The sequence below is a fragment of the Colossoma macropomum genome, unplaced genomic scaffold (assembly GCF_904425465.1).
Source record: "Colossoma macropomum unplaced genomic scaffold, Colossoma_macropomum, whole genome shotgun sequence".
Taxonomy (NCBI): Eukaryota; Metazoa; Chordata; class Actinopteri; order Characiformes; family Serrasalmidae; genus Colossoma; species Colossoma macropomum.
The window spans coordinates 11,168,943-11,191,408 of NW_023494794.1; the positions used below are offsets into that span (position 1 = coordinate 11,168,943).

The 22,466-nt window shown below is 39.7% G+C and overlaps 1 protein-coding gene across 1 annotated transcript; it reads left to right on the forward strand.

Moving 5' to 3' along the window:
* Window positions 1–653: 653 nt before the first annotated feature.
* Window positions 654–19,541, forward strand: eda2r (ectodysplasin A2 receptor). Its single transcript, XM_036581001.1, has 10 exons — window positions 654–717; window positions 2,711–2,794; window positions 6,231–6,409; window positions 9,321–9,406; window positions 9,537–9,704; window positions 10,084–10,182; window positions 10,647–10,831; window positions 12,735–13,061; window positions 16,624–16,669; window positions 17,867–19,541. Exons 2-10 carry the CDS (start codon window positions 2,711–2,713, stop codon window positions 17,986–17,988), a joined length of 1,296 nt encoding a protein of 431 aa, XP_036436894.1. The 5' UTR covers window positions 654–717; the 3' UTR covers window positions 17,989–19,541.
* The last annotated feature ends 2,925 nt before the right edge of the window (window positions 19,542–22,466 follow it).

Genomic DNA, 22,466 nt, shown 5'->3' on the forward strand with positions numbered 1-22,466 from the left:
TGTTGGTCATCCTCTAGTCCTTCATCAGTGGTCGCAGGACGCTGCCCACAGGACGCTGTTGGCTGGATGTTTTTGGGTTCTCAGTCCAGCAGCGACACTGAGGTGTTTAAAACTCTGTCTGAACCGAGTTTTGGACTTTTTATTACTTATAACTTTACTGAAAAACTTAAAACAGCACATTTTGACTGTTGACTTCTGTATTATACTATACAAATATTTATATTTATTCCAGTGTTTAATGTGTATATATATATATATATATATATATATATATATATATATATATATATATATATACACACACATATTGCGGCATGCCGTTCAGGAAAATATATATATATATATATATATATATATATATATATATATATATATATATATATATATAACAGATGGACTACAGTCTGTAACTGTAGAACTACAACGTGTAAAACGGACAATGAGCGTAGAAACAAGGAAGCGGTCAGAATGTTATGCCTGAGCGGTGTATGTATATTATATCTACATATTTATATATTGCCCAGATTTGTTTACACCGCTCACTTTTTTCCGCACGCGGCATTTTAAATTTGCGTTAGTGCGCTCGCGGAGCAGCGCGGGGACATGTCGAGGCATGCCAGAGAGCGCGTGTGAGAGAGAGAGAGAGAGAGAGAGAGAGAGAGAGAGAGAGAGGTGCAGCGGAGACTGAGCGGGCTGCAGGGCTCGAGGGGAAAAGAGGTAAGAATATAATAATTAATTCAGAATTTAATCAGGAGTTTCTCAGCTTTGTGATGGAAACGGAAACGGCAGCGTGGATAAGGCACGAGCTCACCGAGCGCGCGGCTGATTTCGCTCTGCATGCTGACAGAGCGGCGAGGTGAAGCCCTCGCGCTGCACGAGGAACTCCAGCTCTGTACTATACAGGGTGGACTGTAAACCACCCAGACTGGACTGAGTGACTCATAGACTCAGTCATTTAGGACCTGCTGTGAGAGTGAAGAGTGAGACCTGTCAGAGTAGAGGAGGAAACACACACTCACACTCACACACACACACTAACAGTGTCTGCTGTATGAAGTGAGCTGATTAATATTAGTGTGTCTGTGCTGGACAGTCTGGCTCTGAAAGCCTCTCCGCTGTTTTCCTCCCTCTGCTCCCCATAATGACCCCAAACTGCAAACGCTGCAGGCCCTGAGCTGGACCGCCTGCTTCTTTACTATTCACACATTCACTTATTTATTTCGCTGCTGTTGGAACAAAATCTCGTACCTCCAAAATGGTGACTTTACAGGAGAAGGAAAAAGCATGCTTTACTTTAATGTAAGTCAATGGAACCAGCATTTTTTCCCAGTCATTTCAGGCTGTTTATTTTGGTCCATTCATCATGTCATTATGATGACATGAAAAACGAGAAAAATGGAGATGCGAGGTTTCGTTCCAACAGGGATTTGTTTCTTTCTTTGTTTGCTTTTATTATCTGATTATTTCTGTACTTCTTCTATCTACAGTGTAAAAATGGATCGACTGATCAACCTAAAAACATCATCCCATGTAGTAAAAAGCAACTGAACGAATCTTATTCGACTCAAAAAATTACATTCATTGCAAAAAAAATCGCAAAGTGTTTATTTAAGTTTAGGCAGTTTAAGGGCTTCATTAATGTTGTTCTGTAATGGTGCATTTCTCGAATCATGGTGAACAATTGCACAGCAGTAAGTATATTTCTCAGAACAATTCATATAAACAGCACCACACAAAGGGTTACCAGTAAAAGCCCATAACTTGCTCAGAATCCTCAGCTTGTGTCCCAAATATATTAACATCAATGAAAATGTCAGAATGAGAAGACCCTGTGTTTCTGATTGAGAACTAGTCAGAATGCTTAGCCATGTTGTCAGTATATGAGTGAAGTCTGTAAATGCTTTGTGATGGTTTTGAGGCGATGACTGAAAATGCACAAGGCTGCACTATTGCCTGATGGTGTTTGAGGGATGGAAATTGCCCCAACATATGTTCCAATGTGCTACAATGGAAAGAGATAATTCAGACTTTTATGTGAAAAACAAGAATTTTATCCAGATATTCGGAATGAAAATGTCTGAATACAGGATTCGTTCATTAGTTTAAATACTTAAAAAAAACCCAAAACGTTACTGTAATGCAACATAATTATGTAATAATTCAAGTGTTGAATGTCATTCGATCATTTAGAACTACGGTTGACAGTTGCTGAACCATGCTAACAAAAAGGACCCAGCCATTTCTGAAGTGATCAGAATTAGCTTTCCACACTAAACAAAAACATAAAATAATAAAAATAATAATAATTTAAATGAAAGGTAAACGAGAACAGCAGTGTTCTCTGAAAAGGCCGCATAACTGACACTTTACTCGCTGCTGACCGAATCTTTTGAAATTTCTTATAAATCGTTTGTGAAAATGGACGATTTTGTGATGCAGTAAGAGATTTATTGTGTATTTATACTCCTTCTTTCAATATTAAGCCATTCATTGTCACTGCATGTGTATCATGTCACTGTAAAGTGAGGAAAATGGGTTTGTTACCCTGAGGCAACATTGTGGAATAGAGAGCTAGACTTAAATACAGCTAAACAAGCAAAACAACATTAGAGGAAAATTTGACCATGAAATTTTCCAGTTTATTATTTCTGCAATTCCATGAATACGTGATAACTTGTTTTAATGTGTGACTTTCTCTTTCTTCTTGGAGATGGATTGTGCGGAAGATGAATATTATTTTCATGGTGAATGCCACAGATGTCAGCAGTGTCCACCGGGCCAGGAGCTGAAAGAGGTGAGAAAGAGCATCACTTTCAATCCAGTCACTGTTTAAAACACATTACAGTTCTGATATACACTATGGCCCAGTCCCATTCCTCATTTTTACCCCTACCCCTTGTTTTCGAGTGTCTCCTTGCCCCTTGGAACTGAGTTACAGAGTAGTGGTTGAAATCTTCCCTCTGAAATGGGACCCTCAAATAAAAAGAGCATCACTTCATTAACAGCTACCAGCGCTGCTCTGTAGGCGACCCTGCCAGTCTGCAGTGACAGCAGAGGAGGGTAAAGTTCAGCTCCTCACTGCTGGGCTTTAGTTACATTTAGGGCATCATATCAGAGGGGGGCAATTATTTATTATCACCCACCCCTAATTCTTCAGTGATATGAAGCTGAAGTCAGACATTCACCAGCTTCTTGTTTGAATTTTCCCATTCCGCCTTAAATGGAGCAGCAGTTCTGATGACTGAGGTGCCAAAATGCTGCACCATTTAAGGTGGAACAGGAAATTTAGCTAGCTAGACCGAGACATCAGTGTACTGATTTTTTGTGCTAGTTATGAAGAAAAGGCCCATAATACATTGAAACAACAATAAACTAAGATAATAAAATTATTATCATAATTTTTAACAGAGAAAATTCTCACATTTGTGGGTTTCTTTACTCTCTTGTGCCGCCACCTTGCTATTTATTTATTTTTTCTCATAACTCTCTGTTTGGAGTCTGAAAAACCTCAGTTTGGAGGGTCATGTAGCCCTAAAGCTTCGCCTTACCCCTCTATCTCAACAAGAATCGGGACACCCTACCCCTAGATGTGAACGTGCAAAGGGCTAAGTGGTAGGGGCGAGGGATGAAAGCCTATACGTCCAAAAGTTTCTTTCTTATCCAGCTTTTCTTCTGAAATGAAGGATATTGATTGGGACTTTGCTGCAGTAACAGCCTCTACTCTTCTGGAAAGGCTTTACACTAGATGTTGGAACATTGCCGTGAGGATTTGATTGAGCATTAGTGAGGTCAGGTGCAGATGTTGAATGGTCAGTTCTGGATCACTCCAACTCATGGAGCTCCATCACTCATGAGAACACAGCTCCACTGCTACACAGCCCCACAGCTCAGTGCTGGGGGCTTTGTACCCCTCAAGCCCACGCTAGGCATTGGACATGGTGACCTTGTGGCAGAAACTTGTCTAAAAACAGGACTCGCACTATACAAAGCTTAAGCTTGTTCATGCGGTCATGATCACGCTGATCTTTGTACCCCACTGAAGTAAATGAAGTGCTTTAGCTGGGTCCAGTCCAGTCACATAGACTCAGCTAGTACACCTAGTTAGAACCGGTGGCCAATATCGGCCCTGTTCCATGCAGCTGCTGTGGAAATAATAATAAGAAAGGCTGGATTGATGTGTTAATCCATCATACTAAACTGCAGTGTTTTCCCTCAGCAGTGTCCTTAGAGCTTTAACCTAATGTTGACTGAAGTGCCTTCTTGTGGTTAAACCTGCGATTAATCATCTTTATTAGTAGCTTAGCTACAGCAATGCTTCAACACACGCTCAGCACACTTTCCCTCCAAAGGTAAAATCCAACAGAGATCCCAACAGATTAAAGCAACAAACAATATTATAATATTACTGTACATGTTACTGTATACTTTGTATGTTCCCTGATATTGGATCGGTTCCTTTTCTAATCAAATAAAAGAAAGTGAAAAAAATGTAATCGGTGTGGTTGGCAGCAGCGCAGTGACTTGCGTGCAGCTGTGCTTAGCCAAGAAGCTAACACTGCACTTAGCAAGCTGGCTAACACTCCTACCATAAACAGCAAAAGTGAAGGCAATAATAGACTCTCTTGACTGACTGTGTAACATACAGTTTCATGCTTTTATTTATAATCAATGGAGAAGAAATAGTAAAAGGTTTGTGCTACATTGCTAACATTAATTAGTGCTTCCTCTATTCTGGATATTCATATTGGCTATTCTACTAGCTCTGTCGCCTGCTAATGTGAACATACGCTGGCATGGCTTGCTGCATCACTGTTGCTGCATCTACAACCCTGCAGGTCAATGAAGGCCAAGTAAAACAGCCAGAATGACCTTGAAAAAAGATTGAGATACTTGGACACTTCAGATGTGTGTCCAGAAAACACTACGAGGAGAGGGTTAGCTTAAATGGGGGACTAGATCCGTATAACCAGCACATGCCTGAAGTTTAGAACATTCCAATCCATGAGATTTTATTAAAAAATAAAAATGGCAAACAAAACTGCCAAAGCTCTTAAATAATAAGCTCATATACATATATGATGGTGGCGCGAAAGCCCTGGTTCTCAACGACCGAGAACAGACAGCAGACAGCAGGTCACATAGCACCGACGTCCGGCCTCGCCAGTAGCGAACGAAAAAACAGAGATTAAGACGAACATTTGGAGACTTATTCGCATTTATAAGCAGCGCGGTTGGTTAAATCTACAATGAGAGACTGTCTTTCTCTAAAAGGTTGCAAAAATGAACTCGCTTCCCTTTCGTATTTTCCCATTCCACCTTAAATGGTGCCTCAGTTGCATTCAGCGCCTAAGGCAGAATTTAAGGTGGAACGGGAAAATTAGAACGAGAAGTGAATGAGAAGCGACTTCAGCCTCGTAAAACAGCCGGACGCTGAGACATTTTACAAGAAACTCTTCTAGTTTTGAAGAAAAGTTTTCTGGCGGAGATGGGAGGAAAGCGGCTATAACTAAAGCTTAAAGCAGAGCGAAGTAAATCTGCACTCTCGTTTATATTTTTAGCCCGTACTACAACATTATCACATACTGAGACATACTGGACATTAAATGCCGCGGCTCCCAAGGTGGTTTGACTTTGTTGAAAGGACAAAATGTCTCTTTTTAACATGTGTGTTGTGACTCCTGACCTAACCTGGCTTTAATGCAGAGGGAGCCGGTCGGATTTCTCACTCATCCAGTAGTGGTTTTGTTATGTGCCGCCACAGACTGTCCGGGCGCTGCACTTACCCACTTCCAGTTCCGCCTTTTGCATTCCGTCAACATTACGTTATAAATTAAATATTTAGAAAATCGATTTTTGACATTTATGAATCGATTCAGAATCGTTCACGTCCGCATCGCGATGCATCTAAGAATCGAGTTTTTCCCGCACCCCTAACCTAAAGCAATTTAGTTTTATATGAGCTTACACTAAACACAGCAGAGCTATAATCAGCCACTGGGGCTGCTGGACTGTCTCCCTGTCTCACTTCTATACCTCACCTTTGACACGAATGAGTGCACTTCTAATGCTTTCTGTTCAGTGTGCTAGTATGCAGTTTGGGACGCAGCAGAAGTAACGCAGTGAAAGGTGCATTACATTCCATTCATTTCTGCTCAGAATTCACTGAATGCACTGTGTAAATGTCTATGTTTGTGTGTTTGAATGTATATGTATATATTTATTGTGTTCAGGAGTGTGGATACGGTGTGGGGGTCTCCGCTGTGTGTGTGCAGTGTGAGGAGCGCTGGTTTAAAGGTGAATGGGGTTCTCACTCCTGCCGGATGTGTCAAACCTGCCGACACCTCAACAGACAGGAAATAACACCCTGTACGCGCACACACAACGCAGCGTGTGGAGACTGCCTGCCTGGGTATGTACACACACACACACACACACACACACACACACACACACACACACATACTCTAAATGTATATATGGGTGGATCAGACACAGCAGTGCGGTTTTTTAAACACCTCAGTGTCACTGCTGGACTGAGAATAGTCCACCAACCACAAACATCCAGCTAACAGCGTCCTGTGGGCAGCGTCCTGTGACCACTGATGAAGGACTAGAGGATGACCAACACACACTGTGCAGCAGCAGATGAGCTATCGTCTCTGACTTTACATCTACAAGGTGGACCGACAAGGTAGGAGTGTCTAATAGAGTGGACAGTGAGTGGGCACAGTGCTTAAAAACTCCAGCAGCACTGCTGTGTCTGATCCACTCGCACCAGCACAACACACACTAACGCACCACCATCACATCAGTGTTACTGCAGTGCTGAGAATGATCCACCACCCAACTAGTACCTGCTCTGTGAGGGTCCATGGGGGTCCTGACCACTGAAGAACAGGGTAAAAGGGGGCTAACAAAGTATCAGAGAAACAGATGGACTACAGTCTGTAACTGTAGAACTACAAAGTGCACCTATATAGTAAATGGAGCTGATAAAATGGACAATGAGAGCAGAAACAAGGAGGTGGTCAGAATGTTATGCCTGATTGGTGTAAATATAAAGTATGTATGAAAATTTCATGATAACTGAACCAATAGAACTGACACTGGCATGGCTGTTGTTGTTGTTGTGGATTGTTTATTTCAGTTCTTGTCTACAATTTTCCAAAATAAATACAAACATAGAAATAAATTAAAAAAAAGTCTTAAATTAATGGGAAAGACAAACAAAACAAAAATATACTAAGTGAAAAGGCCGAGGCTGAAGTTTAAGCTTATTTTTCTCCCCTTTTTTTTCCCTAACATGTTCTGATAGATAACCAGGTTGACAGATCAGCTGTGTCCCTGCAACTAGAACTTTTCCACAAACGTCAAAAAAGATTAGTTTGTCCTCTGCTTTGTCACGGATAGAGCTATCATCTCCAAAAGCAGCTCAAACTAGGCTCCAAACATCTGAGATATATGAGGGAGCACTCAAAGTTCCAGCTCCTGAGTGAAGTGATGAAGCTCCCTACGCTGCCTTCACTTTTCCAAAATGGAGAGTGGTCTGTCCATTTTAGCCTTTTGTCTGTTTTGTGAGGAACGAAGGACGTCTTTTCTGCTTAGTTGCGTTGCCTCACGGGACGGCTTGGGAACATCCACACCTGTATAAGTTGTGAGGTGTTATCTTGCGAGTGAGGTCAAACATTGGCCGGCGTGCTCACGGCAAGGCGATGTGAATTATCGGAATTCGAACGAGGCATGATAGTGAGTGCCAGAGGGATGGGTCATTCCATTTCCGAAGTTGTGTGGGCATTTAACATTCCTCGATCCACAGTGTCACATATGTGCTGGAAATATGTCATAGAAGGCATTACCACCTACAGTGGGCAGCGCTGTGGCCGCCCACAGGTGCTTAATGATCATGACCGGCAGCGTCTGGTTAGAATTCTCTGTGCAAACAGACAAGCGACTCTGGCAGAAATCACGTCCACATTCAATCCAGGAGGCCCCACATGCAGAGTGGCCACCAGAGTGGCTCTGTTAACACTACGACACCGGACACAGCGCCTCACCTGGGCTCGTGAGGTTACTAACTGGACCCTAGAAGACTGGCAACATGTGGCATGGTTTGATGAGTCATGGTACCAGTTGTTTCGGGCTGACGGTCGGGTTCCTGTGTGGCGCAGACCCCATGAAGCCATGGACCCCAGTTGTCAACAAGGCGCTGTGATAGCTAGTGGTGGTTCCATAGAGGGGGCTAGAGGGGTTCCTACACAATAATAGTTACCGGCATGTCAGTGTATGTTCGTTGATTTTGTGGCGCAAACTAAAAATGGGTCCAAATGTTTTGGCCATAGAAAAGCATTGAGCAATAGAATGGGACGCTTTAGATCAGCTGCACATGAGCCTGAGGTCACCATGTCCAGTGCCAGCGTGGGCCAGAGGGGTATAAAGCCACCCGGAGTGATGGAGCTCGATCCAATACCTTTGGGAAGAGTTAATACAAGACCAGCCATACAAGACCAGACTCCTCTCTCTCTGAATGGGGAGTGACCTAAAAACTCCAAACTGAAGGTCAAATTAGAGTTTCAAACACGTTTTTCAAATCACTGATAAAATCTGACAAAACTCATAAATAGTCTGTAATGTTTTGCTCAAATAATGCAAAAAAAATGTTTTTTTGGGTTGTTCAGGCTGTCTGTTTACACGGGCCTCATCAACAAGGGGGGCTTTCCCCGCTCGCTATGTATCTAGTGAGCTGATTGGCTCTTTTTATTGAGGGGTGGGACTTTCTCAGTAAAACAAGCGCCACATTGAGCATCATGAGCTTCCCCTTCTTTATAACGTCTCTGTCCAGAACTGATCATCCAACATCAGTACCTGACCTCACTAATGCTGTTGTGGCTGAATGCAATCAAATCCTCACAGCAATGTTCCAACATTTAGGCTGTCCCAGAAGAGTAGAGGCTGTTACTGCAGCAACGGAACCCTTTATTTCAGATGAAATGCTGTCTACAGACTTTTGTACAAGTGCTGTTTTGATTTGATTCATTTTTATACGATTCAGAATTATAATTAAAAAAAAATACACAATATAAATATATAAACTGGTCATACAGTGGTGGAGAACAGACAATCACACAGCACTTTTTTGGATTTTTATGTTTGAAAATAACTGAGAATTTGAATAAAATATTATTAATAAATATTAAATTAAAATAAATGAGAATTTGAATTTGGCCAAAACAATAACTTAGTACTGAGTTTACACTTTATTAATAATTGAATGATGAATAATCGTTTGTTAATTTGAGCTTTCCTGTTGTTTCTCTGCCAAGGTTCTACAGTAAAAGACGACTGGACGGATTTCAGGATTTAGAATGCCTGCCCTGTGGCCCCGCCCCCTTCAGAAACGCACAGTGCAGTAAGGAGACACAATATATCTCTCTCTCTCTCTCTCTCTCTCTCTCTCTCTCTCTCTCTCTCTCTCTATCTCTCTCTCTCTCTTTCCTAAATGGTCTTGCAGAAGGTGTAACTGATGTGTTGTTTGGCAGGAAGTGAAGGGGACAATGTAGGAAATGTCTGGAGCTCGGAGGCCCCGCCCCACAACGTTGCTGTCATGACGACTGCTTGTGTGGTGGCAGTTACCATGGTGACCGTTTTGTTTGTCATTGTGGTTTTAATGTACAAAGGATTCGGCTTATTCAGGAGCATGTTCAAAGGTGACACACACACACACACACACACACACACACACACACACACACACATATATATATATATATATATATATATATATCGCTGTTGTCAGAACAGAACCTCATATCTCCGAAATGGTAACTTTACAGTAGAAGGAAAAACCATACTTTACTTTGAATGTAAGTCAATGGAACCAGAATTTTTTCTAAGTAATTTTGGGCCGTTTCTTTCGGTCCATTCATCGTCATTTATGTCAAAAACTGAAAAACAACAAAAATGGAGATATGAGGTTTTGTTACAGCAGCGATGTGCACTTTTACAAACACACACTCACATGAACACATATACACACTGTCCTATACTTTCACATGTGTATTGAACTTAATGGAAATCTTCTCCCAGGCTGTTTATCACCGCCAGGCCTAGGTCACCGTGACCTCGCTGCTTCCTCTGTTTCTGATGAGCACAGAGTGACCCAGTCAGCCGATGTTGAGGCTTCGGGTGAGTGTGTCCCGTCTGTATTGTGAAAGGTGCTACCACAGCATTTTATATCAAATCATATGTGTATTATTGGAAATATGCTTAGTATAAATGTACACTAGTGTTGAAGAGTTTGGAATCTCGCTCTATATGCAGAATATAAATAAATAATATACATGGATAAAAATATCATACAAAACTAGATGAATATATAAAAATCTATTAATATAATGTTGCTTTGAGATAATTGATACAAAGCTGTAAAACATAAAGAAATGTTAGAGATGGATTGAATTTATAGAATTAAATTAAAGAATTATGGGATTAAATTATAATAACATTAAAATCCAGAATACTTTGCATTTCAAAATGTGATCAAATCTTTATATTTTTTAAACATGTAGTTAGCAAAGATTATAGTATATACATATATATGTATATATATATATATATAAATATATATATATATCATTATTCTTTTGCAGAACTATGTGAGTCCTCAACCTGCCCTGGTTTGGTCTCCATGGCAATAACCCCTAACCCCTACCCACATCACTGTACTGCATCTGAGTCACTGCCTCTGCAACGCAGCTCTATCTGCAGTGACACATCTGGGGTCGTCTCCCAGGCAACCGGGTCACCTGACATCCCTTCAGGCCTGAGCTGGTCCGTGAGTACATGTACGGCCCAAATTTTATTCATTATTTTTATTTAAGTACATTTTTATCATAATTAACACACGACCAGTTAATTTCTGAACTAAAAGCCCTTTCCGTGTTTTTGAGGCTGGAGAATGAGGCTTTATCGTTTGCTAGAAAACAGTCGCTGAGTGCAGTGACTCACTTTTTTCATGGTATCAGATAAAAACAGTTATCAAAGAGGGCTAATAAAAAGAAGGAAAGTAGGCTAATGCAGTTAATGCCCAGGCATTGTTGCTGCTTTGATACACACATGAATTATGGCCAAAAGTATGTGGACACCTCTAATTAGTGAGCTAACCTATTTCAGCCACACTAAGGGGCATGCACAGGTTTGCTAGCCTTCCTATATTTGTACCTAATATATATATCATACTTTTCCTAACTTCTATTTAGAATATCTGTGCAGTTTTTGCTGTCGACCTAAAGGACTGCAGATTAAAAAGTTTTTTTAAGAGGTTTTTGCTGTGCATATGACAAACTCAAAAACCTTGAAATAAAATTATGCAGTCTCCTTAGTCAAACACTAGCAGTAGTGAAGAGCTCAGAAACTTTTAGGCCCCGTCCCATTTCTTATTTTTACCCCTACCCCTTTGTTTTTGAGTGTTGGACCTTAGAATTGAGTTATAAGGGGTAGTGGTTGAAATCCTCCCCCTGAAATGGGACCCTCAAATAAAAAGAGCATCACTTCATTAACAGCTACCAGCGCTGCTCTGTAGGCGACCCTGCCAGTCTGCAGTGACAGCAGAGGAGGGTAAAGTTCAGCTCCTCACTGCTGGGCTTCAGTTACATTTAGGGCATCATATGCCTTCAAAGAGGGGGGCAATTATTTATCATCACCCACCCCTAATTCTTCAGTGATATGAAGCTGAAGTCTGATATTCACCAGATTCTCGTTCTAATTTTCCCGTTCCACCTTAAATGGAGTCCCAGAATGTAACTGCTGCACCATTTAAGGTGGAACGGTAAGTTTAGCTTGCTAGCTACTGAGACATTAGCATGCTACTAGCGATTTTTTATGCTTGTTATGAAGAAAAGGACCATAATACACTGAAATGATATTAAACTAAGAGAATAAGATGATTATTGTCATTTTCAACTGACAAAATTCTCACATTTGTGGGTTTCTTTGGTCGCTAATCTCACCAGTTTCTCTTTTTTCTCATAAAACTCCATTTGGAGTAAGAAAAACCTTTGCTTGGTGGGTCATGTAGCCCTGACACTTCACTCTACTGTTCTATCTCAACAACAATCAGGACACCCCACCCTAGACGTGAGCAAGCAAAACAAAGGGTAAGGGCTAAGTGTTAAAGGCGAGGGCTGAAATGGGATTGGGCTTTAGAGTGGTGCTGTAACAGAAGTCAGAAGTCAGTTCGTCAAATTTCTGACCTGATAGAGCTGCCCTGGACAACTGTAAGTGTTGTTATTGAGAAGTGGAAATGTCTAGGAGCAACAACAGCTCAGCCCTGGCAACAAAAACTCACCAGATGTCATCTGTTTGCTTTTAAACTCATTAAAGTGTTAGCTCTACTGTCCGGACATCATGGATTTGATCTCAGGTGATGCCCCAGCCTTCCATATCCATAAATATGAGATCATAATTGTCCTGTCTCCTTCTGATTGGGTAGAATGGTTCTCCTTCTCCCCCAATTACTCAATACATGGCTAGACAACACAGGCGTCTATGAGCTGATGCAGCAATTAGCAGTTAGCATTCTCCTCCAAGTGTGTTGAACTCCACTGGCTTTGCTGCAGTTTCAAAAGATGTGGTGAAGCTTCACGTGTCTCACATGTCTTGTTAGCATCATGTAATAGAAGGAGACCAAGCCAGCTGGTGGGATTTGGACGTGACTAACTTGAGTAACTAGCACTTAGTTTTGTTTTCTGAACACATCACTGTTTTTCACCTTTGCAGATGACCTGACCAGCGGGGGGCAGCACTGTGCAGTGGAGCAGGAGTCGGCCTGGGGTCATCACGCTCCTGTAGAGTGCTCCGAGCTGGACTTCATACACGTCTCCTTACCTCTGGATCTCCAGGCATCTGCACACACACAGAATCAGCCTCCCTCCACCACACACTCCATCCAGCACGGAGAGAGAGAGACGGGGGGAGGGGGATGGGGCGGAGGAGAGACGAGAGGAGAGGGAAACGGAGAAAGGAGGAGCTGCTGTGGAGATGCTGCTGCCAGAAGTGTCACCCTGGTAATGAGTGTTTTTCAGGATACACACTCTCACACAGCCCTGCCTCCTCTCTCACACACACACACACACACACACACACACACACACACACACACACACACACACGTGTCACACGTTCGCTCAGAAAACTCACCTATGTCACGCACATCTGGAGCATAATAATAATGTCAGGGTTTTTATGTGTATTTCTTATGCTAACAGAAAGTACAATAGGTTTATATAAGCGAAGAAGACTATTCTAGGCTCTGCCCACATTATAAAAACTCACTATGTTCTAGTTTCTCATTAGGCTGAATGAATAACTGACTCTAAATGTACGTATTGTGATATAAACTGAGTCTGTTCTACAGTTTCTCATTAGGCTGAATGAATAACTGACTCTAAATGTAGGTATTGTGATATAAACTGAGTCTGTTCTACAGTTTCTCATTAGGCTGAATGAATAACCGACTCTAAATGTAGGTATTGTGATATAAACTGAGTCTGTTCTACAGTTTCTCATTAGGCTGAATGAATAACCGACTCTAAATGTAGATATTGTGATATAAACTGAGTCTGTTCTACAGTTTCTCATTAGGCTGAATGAATAACCGACTCTAAATGTAGGTATTGTGATATAAACTGAGTCTGTTCTACAGTTTCTCGTTAGGCTGAATGAATAACCGACTCTAAATGTAGGTATTGTGATATAAACTGAGTCTGTTCTACAGTTTCTCATTAGGCTGAATGAATAACCGACTCTAAATGTAGGTATTGTGATATAAACTGAGTCTGTTCTACAGTTTCTCATTAGGCTGAATGAATAACCGACTCTAAATGTAGGTATTGTGATATGAACTGAGTCTGTTCTACAGTTTCTCATTAGGCTGAATGAATAACCGACTCTAAATGTAGGTATTGTGATATAAACCGAGTCTGTTCTACAGTTTCTCATTAGGTCATTTTGGGCCATTACTATTGGTCCATTTGTCATAAAAGTTTGACACAGCTGATGTATACCCCCCCACAAAAAAATAAATAAATATGACAAAAATAAAGATATAACTTCTTGTTCTGACAGTGATGATTCATCAGTTCTAGGGAAGATTCTGACACCTTCAAACTTCCTGAAGTTTTGTGTCTATATTTCTACTTGAGTAGAGAAGCACAAAGTTACTTGTTTTTAAATTTACTTGAGTGTCAATGTAAAAGTAATTTGAGTTACTCTTATTATGACTGCATACATGAAAGCAGAGTAAGTTGTGTGTATATATATATATATCTGATCTTATTTTTATCTTATTTTTGTATTTTTGTTGTTTTTCAGTTTTTGACATAATTTGAAAATGCCCATTGCTCTTTACATCGTGTGTGAAATTCACAATGAATTGAACAAAAGAAATGGTTCAAAATGACTTGAAGATTATTCTGGTTCCATTGACTTACATTAAAAGTAAAGTCAGTTTTTTCCTTCTCCTGTAAAGTTACCATTTTGTAGATATGAGGTTTTGTTCCGACAGCAGCAATATGTACATATAGATAGATATGTGTGTGTGTGTGTGTGTGTGTGTGTGTGTGTGTGTGTATATATATATATATATATATATATATATATATATATATATATATATATTATTTGGGAACAATGCTTCCTAACAATATTTTAAGTGGAACCAATATTCGCAACTTTAGAGTACAGTTCCTTTCATTAATACAGTGTAATTTACTTCCAAAAATGTCTTCAGTAATCTTGTTTAATTATTACCATCTGATTAATGGCATGAACTGTTCATAACTACTCAAGTACTGCTCACTGCTGATGCGTGTGTTATAAAGTCCTTATGCAGGCAGCTTTCAATAAAAGTTCTCGTGAAACTTCACCCTCTTTGAGCAGTGATGAGAGTGCTGGTGTAAAACTTTGGCCAAAACGCACTGACAGCTCTCCCAGCCTCTGCCTGTCACTCAGAGCAGCTCGGTGACTGACGGATGGATGGGATTGAGTGTGAAAGTTTCTTTGGGTGGGTGGTTGAGAGAAAAGAGAGAGAGAGAGAGAGAGTGTGAAAGTTTATTGGAGCTGTTCTGTAATTACAGGCTTTATTCAATCAATGAGCCGAATCGGTTCTGGGTCTTAAATCCAGTTTTTAGAGTAAGTGCAAGTTGGAAGTGACTAGAAAGGAAAGTCTGAATGTACTTGCATTTGCTTGTATGTCCACACCAGTTGTCATAGTAACTACGCAGGCATGTGTGACGTCATGATGAAAAAACGTCTGTGAAAAATTGACTGGTCAAACTGGGACACATATCTAGATCACTGATTTGAATTGTATTTGACACATTAAAGTGACTGAGGTGTGATTTTAATCCAGTATGAATCTGCAGTGTGTGTAGTTTTACAGTCTGACAGTAATAATTGTGAGTGATTTTAATCCAGTATGAATCTGCAGTGTGTGTAGTTTTACAGTCTGACAGTAATAATTGTGAGTGATTTTAATCCAGTATGAATCTGCAGTGTGTGTAGTTTTACAGTCTGACAGTAATAATTGTGAGTGATTTTAATCCGGTATGAATCTGCAGTGTGTGTAGTTTTACAATCTGACGGTAATAATTGTGATTTTAATCCAGTATGAATCTGCAGTGTGTAGTTTTACAGTCTGACAGTAATAATTGTGGAGCGATTTTAATCCAGTATGAATCTGCAGTGTGTAGTTTTACAGTCTGACGGTAATAATTGTGGAGCGATTTTAATCCAGTATGAATCTGCAGTGTGTGTAGTTTTACAGTCTGACAGTAATAATTGTGGAGCGATTTTAATCCAGTATGAATCTGCAGTGTGTTCAGTTTTACAGTCTGACGGTAATAATTGTGATTTTAATCCAGTATGAATCTGCAGTGTGTGTAGTTTTACAGTCTGACAGTAATAATTGTGGAGCGATTTTAATCCAGTATGAATCTGCAGTGTGTGTAGTTTTACAGTCTGACAGTAATAATTGTGGAGTGATTTTAATCCAGTATGAATCTGCAGTGTGTAGTTTTACAGTCTGACGGTAATAATTGTGGAGTGATTTTAATCCAGTATGAATCTGCAGTGTGTGTAGTTTTACAGTCTGACAGTAATAATTGTGATTTTAATCCAGTATGAATCTGCAGTATGTGTAGTTTTACAGTCTGACAGTAATAATTGTGGAGTGATTTTAATCCAGTATGAATCTGCAGTGTGTGTAGTTTTACAGTCTGACGGTAATAATTGTGATTTTAATCCAGTATGAATCTGCAGTGTGTGTAGTTTTACAGTCTGACAGTAATAATTGTGGAGTGATTTTAATCCAGTATGAATCTGCAGTGTGTAGTTTTACAGTCTGACGGTAATAATTGTGGAGCGATTTTAATCCGGTATGAATCTGCAGTTTGTGTAGCAATAACTGTGGAGTGAATACTGTTCTGTAATTGGCTGTTATCTGGAGCTCTTTTACAGCTCCATTAGGGTTTAATTCAATACGCTACTGGTTTACTGTTTGAGTATAAAAGACATATTAACACATAGAAACATATTCAGAAATATTTATCTTCATCTCTCCTTCAACAGATGTCTGAGTCTCAGCTAATGGAAAGAGGTTGTGCCTCCTTGCAAGGTAAGCAGCTTCCAAGCGTAAAATCTTTTAGTATGGCATTGAAAAATGGAAAAGCTTTTAAAAAAGCTTTTAAAAAATCATGCTTTTAAATTCTTGGGGTTATAATTCTTGGGTATTTATCTGTGCAAAATCTCTGAGCTCTGTAGAGTCAAAAACATTTTAACACAGAAAATATCAGGAATTAAACTGAAGCTTAACTGTCGAAATGTAAATTATATCAAATTTGTTGTTAATATTGCTTTAAAAGACATTGAGACATCTGGATTTGTGAAATTATTATTATTATTATTATTATCATTATTATTTTTTTTTTATTATTGTGCTGTTCTATTTTTTAAAAGTTCCAACAAAAAGCAGTATAATATTTTGATAATTCAGAATTAATAATGAATTAAATTATTTAATGTGAGGATTTTAAAATGTAAAAGAGCTCCAGATTCAGCCAATTACAGAACACCATACACTCCACAGTTGCAGATTCATACTGGATAAACAATTATTACCATCAGACTGTAAAACTACACACACTGCAGATTCACACTGGATTAAAATCACTCACAATTATTACCATCAGACTGTAAAACTACACACACTGCAGATTCACACTGGATTAAAATCACTCACAATTATTACCATCAGACTGTAAAACTACACACACTGCAGATTCACACTGGATTAAAATCACTCACAATTATTACCATCAGACTGTAAAACTACACACACTGCAGATTCATACTGGATTAAAATCACTCCACAATTATTACAGTCAGACTGTAAAACTACACACACTGCAGATTCACACTGGATTAAAATCGCTCCACAATTATTACTGTCAGACTGTAAAACTACACACTGCAGATTCATACTGGATTAAAATCACTCACAATTATTACCGTCAGACTGTAAAACTACACACACTGCAGATTCATACTGGATTAAAATCGCTCACAATTATTACTGTCAGACTGTAAAACTACACACACTGCAGATTCACACTGGATTAAAATCGCTCCACAGTTATTACTGTCAGACTGTAAAACTACACACTGCAGATTCATACTGGATTAAAATCACTCCACAATTATTACAGTCAGACTGTAAAACTACACACTGCACATTCATACTGGATTAAACTCACTGGTCTAATTGCTAACTAATTTAGCTCCACGCTCAAGACACTCTCTTGTTAAATTTCAGGAATGCATTTAGGATCTCTTCCGCTCTGGCTGGTGAAATCCCTGGCGCTGAAAGCTGGACCCCGTGTTTCCTGGAGTAAACAACTACCAGAAGGTGGCGCTGCACCTGGGATTACCGTCTGACATTTTGTCGGGACTTCAGGGTTTTGAGCATCTCTTTCATTTCCTGTCATCCACCACTCTGCTGACTGTTCCGGATTTACTGCAGGCGCTCAGAAAAGTCCAGCGAGTCGACGCCCTGCTGCTAATCAGTGAATATGCTACAAACATCAACATGACTAACGGTTTTAGCCACAACTCCAGATTCAGAAGCATCGACGTCACTCGTAGAGCTGATGGGGCAAACACTGCTCTTAGAATACAGCAAGCTAGCTGTTCAAATGGCTGAGTAATTGTAGTATTTAACAATTTACTTTCAAAATTTCACAAGCATGTGACTGTGCTATATGCTAGTGGGCTGCAGGCTAAATATGCTGGGCCTACAGCGTAATGCTAAAGCTTTCAGCCAATCACAGCCTGGTAAAAAGTCACTCTTTAACACCTTACATGCTAAACTTCCCAACTGGGGATACATTGAAACACATTATACATAATTTTGCTAATTTTCTAAGTAAGCTAAGAGAGGAAAGAAGCCAGACAGTGACCAACTCAAGCGAAACCTGTTTAGGAATTTAGGTCAGACTTAAAAGCCTTATGCTAATGTTTAGCACTAACATCGCTAACATCAACACTAGCAAGGTGTGACATGGTTTCGCAAACCACACTTATCACATTGGGAGGCAACAAGTCGCTAATCTCGCCCTAATTTGTCTCTTGAAAGTGTGTTCGAGGCTGCTGTTGTTTGCTGTCGAGCTTCTGACAAAAATACCCACTGAATATAAAGAACTGCAGGTACAAGTTTGCAAAGTATTACAGTTCATAGGTTTGCATTTTTTGCACAGTGATATTAGAAACAGGAATGAAATGCCGGTAACAACAAAAAGCTAAAAAAGACTGGGGACCTTGGACAACCCTGTGTCGATCGGCTGGAGGAATTTGTTGTTAGTCATTAAAGTCAAGGGGTCTCAAACTCAGCTCACCTGGAGACCACTAGCCAGGTGGTCTTCTCCAAAACACGTTTTACCTAACACAAACTAATATTTGGGTATTTTTTCCAAGTATAAATCTTAACTGTGAAAGATAAGTGCATCTTAGTCAATGTGCATTAGCATCTGTGTCATTACGACAGGCTATGTAACATATAATAAATATGATATTGTTCAATAAAATCAAGCAAACTTACATTTTTCAGTAAAATTATACTCTTTTTATGATAGCATTGAACACAAATGAGGTTATTGCAAGTGATATGCAAAGCCATACGTGTCTTAATTGTGAGGTGTTTTAACTCCTGCTGTGTCCTGAATGAATCCACAAAGGCAGATGAACTAATTATCGGCCTAACTTAGTATAAAAGCTGTGTTAGTTGTAACTAAATTACCGTCTGTGCAGCGTTCACACTGCGTCAGGTTTGCATCAGAATGGTTCCTCCTCACATCCGAATCATCAGTCTGAGCTGATTTTATAGACCAGCGTTCGGCAGCATGCAGCTCCAAAGCTACATGTGGCTCTTTTGCTGTCCTGTTGTGGCTCCACAGCAGAATTAGATTCGTAGGTAAAAATAAAATAATCCTCCTTTACAGTAAAATAAAGCTCTGCTGATCGTTCAACACAGTTTAACAATAAATGGTCTTAAACTCTGGAGTTAATGTAGAACTGCTAATTCACCCTTTAACCCTGAAGATCAGCACAGACTGCTGGTCACCATAGCAACGCAGACAACAGTCTCGCCTAGCTAATAGCTAACGAAAAGACAAAGAGAGAGATTTAAGACGAACATCGATAATTTGGAGACGAATGGACTGATTTGCATTTATGATCACTCCAGCTGGTTTCCTGACACGTTTAATCTGCGACAATAAAAACTGAAATACTAAAAAGTTGCGAAGCTGAAGTCACCAGCATCTTCATCGAATTTTCTAGTTCCACCTTAAATGGTGCAGCAGTTACATTCTGGCACCTCAGGCATCATTTAAGGTGGAACGGGAAAATTCGTACAAGAAGCTGGCCAATAAGAGGCTGACCTCATCCTTGTAAAAAGTCGAACATTGAGAGACATTTTACAAGAAAACTGTTCCACTTTTGAGGAAAAGTTTCCTGCTGGAGATGTGAGAAAAGCACCTATAGCTGAGCCGAAGCTCAAAGCAGAGCACAGCAAGTCTTTGTTTTCATTTATATTATATTCTTTAGCCTATAATAGTACATCAACACATACTGAGACATATTTACAGCCAAGATGATGTAATGGATATAAAGTGTTGTGGCTCCCAAAGTGGTTTGATTTTTGTTGAAAGGACAAAATGGCTCTTCTTAACATTTGGGTTGTGACCCCTGATTTAGAGCTCAGGCCGGAGAACCAGACACAGTGTCTGAGAGTGAAGCTAATTTAGCCATCATATGGAAATACGTAGCCCGGGAAATGAGTTACGGGCTGGTGGTTTGAGACCCCTGATAGTTTGAGACCCCTGATTTTGACTGTTGCTTCATAATTTGCATAACCTTGAGAAAATTTCAACTCCATTCGTCACTTGTCGCTAAACGGCAGCTACAGATCATCTACTTAAATCGGAAGCGACTGGACGCTCGTGACCGCTAATGTGAACATGGGATGCAAGTTCGTGGCAAATGTCTGAATCCTCCTTTATTTACTTCCAGAGTTTTCCACGTTTGTGTTGAATGGTATTCATTTATAACCACAAACAATTCTAGACAGATGATTGGGCATTAAAAGTTGTCTGAAATGGACGAGCTTCAGGTCAGATTTAAATGTTTATGGTCAGCTGTTTTAGTTTAAGCTATTACTTTAACTTTCTGTGAGTAAGGTTAGCTTTAACTACACTTGACTTTATAATACACAACTTTACATACCATTTAGCTTTATGGCCCTACATGATTATTTTCATGTTGAAAGTATAGTTTGTTTTGCTGCTGACAGTTGTTTACTTTTCTATTAACCAGTCGACAGCTCACTGATAATTAACAAGCATTATTAAACAAATTAGTAAACAGAGGCGTTCAGAATGGTTTAGTGTGAAATGCTTCGTTCTAGATAAACTTACAGAGTTGAGTCCATAGTGGTGGTGATGGGAACCAGACGTCCACCTCTAAAAGCTCCCTCACAGAAAGTTACTACATGAAATGGTTATGAATTCACTGCCTGATGACTGAGACGCTGTTTTATGATAGTTTTGAGAAGATTTTGGTCTTAAACTCCATTCATGGTGGAGGGATACATAATATGCAGGGCGCTGTGAGGCAAAATAGTCCCCAAAGAAAACTGATTATTTCAGATTTTCCACTATTTCCCATCATCAACATTCCATATAAACTCAGAAGACTCGTGTAGGTTCACTGGTGGTTCTGGATAGTAAATAAAATGTCTATATTTGTGTTGGCGACGTCTGGTTCCTATCACCACCACTGTAAAGAGACCTGAACCATTTCACACCAAACCACTCTGAATCACTCTACACTCTATTAAAATCTTCTGGTGCTAAACGTCCAGCAGAAATGTGAGTTTTGGTTGTTTCTTGGGCAAAAGGACACAATCTGGAATTGTGGGCTCATTTGAGAGTTTATATTTTTGTACGATTTTGTAAACTAGAACAGTTTGTGTGTGTTTAACTGATGTAAATGTACAGTTTTATCTGTGTTCTTTAAAATGATGACTACTGTAAACATTTCACTTCCTGCTGTTTTCATACACACCTGTTAATATTCTGGTTTCAATGTTCTTCTTGTTTTGTTGCCAGTTTATTGGGTCTTAAGCTGGTCCACTATACGCTCTTAAAAACCATGGTTCTTCAGGGTTCTTTAGAAAAGAAATTGGTTTTATAAGGGACCATGAACGCTTAAAGAATGCTTTGGATGATTAGAGGGTTCTTTCCATCGCTGCATGGTTCTTCAGATTAATGTTGAACATGTTGTAGATGGTTCTATCTAGAACATTTTTGCAAATGGTTCTATATAGCACCAAAAAGGGTTCTTCTATTGTTACAGGCTTGACATATATAGAACCCTGTTCAAAAAGGTTCTATATAGAACCATGTAAAAAACATATTCTTCATCAATCTGAAGAGCCCCTTCGCCATTCAAAGAAACGCTTTAATCATGTATAGGACTTTTTAAGTGTTTTACAGAGAACCATTCTCTTTACTATAGAACCCTTGAAGAACCATCTTATTTAGGTGTGTAGCTCAACCTTTCCAGTCTAAAATGGGTGGAGTGGAAGTGTTTAAACTGTAACAATGTGTTTTTGATACGTTTTGATTGTTTACTAGCCACTGTAAGACCACAACACGTTTGTTATACTGTTTGACCTACAGATACATTCTGAAATAAACTGAACTGTGTACTGTGTGAATTACAGCTCATACATACAGCGCCCTCTAGTGTCCATTAGACAGTCCTACCTGCAATAACTGTTACAGCCATAGATTTCACACACTGAATGCTCATAAGCTTATGAGGAGTATCCCTCTATGGAAATGTATATATATTGT

Excerpts from the sequence above, each read along its gene's own strand:
- eda2r (XM_036581001.1), top strand. The coding sequence starts at position 2,711 with ATGGATTGTGCGGAAGATGAATATTATTTTCATGGTGAATGCCACAGA. Across the intron at positions 2,795-6,230 it reads CGGGCCAGGAGCTGAAAGAG|GAGTGTGGATACGGTGTGGG; the intron begins GTGAGAAAGAGC and ends TATTGTGTTCAG. Across the intron at positions 9,705-10,083 it reads ATTCAGGAGCATGTTCAAAG|GCTGTTTATCACCGCCAGGC; the intron begins GTGACACACACA and ends ATCTTCTCCCAG.